Raw genomic sequence first — 3,933 nt, forward strand, 5'->3', positions numbered from 1 at the left:
AGTTAAAGCTGACAAAATTCCTAACAATTTGCAAAAAAGAACAATGCAATAACTCTGATAGTTTCCGAGATACAGTCTCTCAAATATGACCCTTTTGAAATTTTACATAGAATCTCATTTTATTACCATTGTATGTAAAATCTCAAAAGGGTAAACTTTGAGAGACTGTATATCGGAAACTATCAGAGCTATTACATTGTACTTTTTTGTAAATTGTCAGAAATTTTGTCAGCTTTTATGATAAAATGTCATGAAAGGCGACAATTTGAAAAACTGAATTTTTGCACCTATTTGTCAAGAAAAATTTTAGGTTCCGGTAGCAGTTCGAAGTACCAAATTTAGGTACTTTATTTTTACCCCAAAATGAAGGGTTTAAGGGAAAAAAATTGAGGTCCTGAGCTAAAACATGATATGCCTTGTTTTTAGATTAACTTGACTGGACTAGTAGTAAATTACCATGTCACGCGGTGTTTAAATTTTAGCAGTAGCTCATGATCTCTTTTGTCATATATAAAAAGTTTAACCCTCCTTAGTACAACCTAAAAAAAATGACGCCGTAGCACAACCGTAGAGAGAATCCCCTCGGATGCAAAAAAAAATGCGACGCTGCCAAATGTTTGAAATAATCGACTAAATTGTGGGTTATGATGCGGCTTTACAAATATATTCGAAATTTTTTGAAATAAACATTTAAATTTCAGTTAAAAATTAAGAAGTTTTAATAAATTTTTTAAATCAATTGCAATAAATAAAATTACTTATAATAAATATTTTAATTTTCAAATTAATATATCGAATAATGTGTAGCTTTTCACATTTTTTATAATAATTTTATTAAATATTTTTATTTATTTTAACCAATAATTAGATTAAATAATATAATTTTAATTTGGAAAATAAATAAATTTATTTGGAATTTTCAGAAAATATATTCAATTTTTGTAGGAAAAACTTGCAAATAAACATTAAATCCAAACAATTAAGTTATAATTTTAAAAGCGATTTATTTTTTGCTTGAAATAACATAAAAACATTTGTAACAATTTTATTTTATATAAATAGTAATACTTTTTAGCTTCAGTCCCTTTTAATACTAGCACTTAAAAATATCCAGCAAACATAAATTTATATTTTTAGATTATTTTTAATACACAAACTTGGTTTGCACGTTATATAAATTTACTATGTAAAAGTTGCAAACCCTGTTTATCTTTATATTGTACAGTAACTTAGAAGTTTTCGTAAAATTTAATTTTAACTTATCTATGCACATTTTTCGGCTCTTATTTGATATTTCCCAATCAAATTTTTTTCGAAATAGAACCGTTTAATCTTAATAAACTCTACTCGATATTATGAATTTTTTCGAAACATTTATAACATACTTTAACAGTATGTTCTGTGCAAACTTTAAATGAGCATCGAATGCAATTAGTCTTCGAGTATCTATTTTTTCTCTTTGGACAGTAACCACATCTGAATGGATCATTGTTATTTACAGAACCTTGATCTAATCCAAAGTATCTTTGCATCTCCTTTCGCAGGTTGAATTGAAGTGATCGAATTGAAGATCTTTGTAAAAGTTGAGGTTTCGCCAATTCATGGGCCAAAGTCTTCAAGAATGTCCTTCTCTGAATTTCTTTCGCGGAATTTAGAGAATAGATGACGAAACTGTTGATGCCTGCAACGTTAAGAATTCCAAAGAATATTACAAGTGGCCATCTGTAAGTATCCCGAGCGACGTTGTATTTCGCTGAAAGTTTATCAACAACGTCAACGCCACCTTTTGTTGAATTGTAAAATGAAATTATTTCTGGTAACAATTTCTCGCCAGTTGAAGGATCGATTTCACCCGTGTTGTGCATAGTGGAAACAAGAACGACTGATTTGTTTTTTTTGGCACGTGGGAGAGAAGAACAGCATTTTGTTGATAACCAAAGAGAGTGGATTTAACAGCCCTGCTTTTAGTTTGCACGAAAATCGGTGGAAGCTCTCGTTTGTTTCGTCTCACAGTACCCAGTGCTGTCAAATTGTAATCATTAAGAAGTTCTTCGATCAGTGGAAATGAAGTGAACCAGTTGTCAAATGTTATATTTCTGTTCGAGTTCGCAATCGGGATCGCCAATCTTTTGACTACATTGCTCGGTTTGTTATCAACGTAGAATGGCCCATCAGGTTGTACTCCAAGGTATACTTCCATTTTGATGGTGTAGAATGTATGGGCATCGGCAAGACTAAAAATTTTTATACCATATTTTGCCGGCTTGCTGGGAATATACTGTTTAAACGGGCACCTTTCCCGAAAAGCCAGTAACATTTCATCGATGGTGCAGCATTCTCCTGGTACGTACAATTCAGGCAATCTTTTATTGAAATCATCGAATATTTTCCGGATAGGTGCAAGTTTATCAAGAGCACGTCTCTCTTCCCTCGTTTCAATATTATCAAAACGTAGAGTACTCAATAAAACCTTAAATCGATTCTGGCTCATTACTAGACGAAAAAATTGTGGCGCTGTAGTATCGCTATTACTCCAAAGCTCTTGTAAATTTGTACGAGACATTTGCAAGACACCGGCCATATACAATATTCCAAACAGAGCTCTGATTTTAGGTATAGTTGTGTCCTCATTATTTCCTTTCTCCGTTGCATTATTATTGTTTCGCTTATAGAGCAATCGAATGTTTGTACAAATTACAGTCTCCTTTAGCATTTCTTCTGTAAAAAATAAGTTCCAAATTTCAATTGGTGTTGTGCAGTTTCGAGCTTCACCTTTTACTCCAGCAGAGAAATTAATTATGTTTTTTTGCTCTAGTCCTTGTATTCTTTGGAGGAGGTGTTTTATTCCATTGAGTATTATCTTTACCTAAATAGAACGTCTGAGCAGCATTATTTTTCGAATTGGAAATGCCTTGCTTTGAATAATTCGAGTTTTTTGAACTGGATTTTTTTGTTACAATTCCACCAGAAGCAACGCTTTCCTTCCCACGTGTAGAAATTGGTTTGGAAGGAACTTCCGCTGATTTCACTTCATTTACCCTGAAAAAGTTTAAAGTATTATATAAATTCATAAAAACACAACACATTATATTTTTTTAAATAAACAAAAATTAGAATTGAATAGTGAATTTCGAAAAGAGCTCAACTCTGAAAACTTAATTATCAATTTTCTTCAAACCAAGCTAATTTAAGACAACTATTTTTATATTTTTTCGTGTAACATAATAATTAGTAACTACATGAAAAAGCTGCCTTCTTTTAATCAAAACAATTTTAAAACATTGGTTTTTTGTGTCTTCTTTAAAATTTCAAAAAATGGAGTGGACCCCTTTTCAAAATTCACTATTGAATTTTAAAATAATGAAAAATTTTAAAAACTTACAATTTTGAAGGACCAACTTTTTTTCGCACAGGTTGCTTTTTCTGTTTCGCGTTTTTATTATCAGAAACCTTATAAAATTTATATGTTACATTTATTTTGAAATTTTGTTTTGTAATTATTGTTTTAAATTATACTCAAAACACAAAAAGCATGAACAAAAAAATGTGTACCAATTATCATCGTTTGAGGCCTCAGAATTTCCTGAATAGTCTGAGAAAGTAGATTTGGTGTCGTGTTAAGAATAATTCATTTCATCTTCTGCATTATCATCTGATGAACAAGTTTCTTTTGATGTATTCCCCTCAACCTCCAGGAGTTTGTCAGCATTAAATCTTTGGCGAGTCAGCATATTTTTAATTTATCTTTATAAGAAATAATTAATTTAATTTATGTCATAGTGAAAATTTATAATATGCTACACTAAAAATTTTTTCTGGACCTTGAAAATTATTCAATTGGCAATATATAAAAAATGCTATAAAATTTACAACACATCTTCGAAAATTTTATTTTATATATAATTATAACGTTTTTATGTAAAATTACAGCAT

General features: G+C 30.3%; 1 protein-coding gene across 1 annotated transcript; it reads right to left on the reverse strand.

Annotated features, from left to right (window-relative positions):
* Positions 1-1,343: 1,343 nt before the first annotated feature.
* On the reverse strand, positions 1,344-3,933 carry LOC127279952 (piggyBac transposable element-derived protein 4-like). The gene is made up of 4 exons (XM_051302609.1): positions 3,929-3,933; positions 2,867-3,039; positions 2,017-2,718; positions 1,344-1,882 (listed from the first exon to the last, which is right to left on the reverse strand). The coding sequence occupies exons 1-4, from the start codon at positions 3,931-3,933 to the stop codon at positions 1,344-1,346; spliced, it is 1,419 nt and encodes a 472-aa protein (XP_051158566.1).

The sequence above is a fragment of the Leptopilina boulardi genome, unplaced genomic scaffold, assembly GCF_019393585.1.
Source record: "Leptopilina boulardi isolate dan_hultmark-lab unplaced genomic scaffold, ZJU_Lbou_2.1 LbouV2_228, whole genome shotgun sequence".
Lineage (NCBI taxonomy): Eukaryota > Metazoa > Arthropoda > Insecta > Hymenoptera > Figitidae > Leptopilina > Leptopilina boulardi.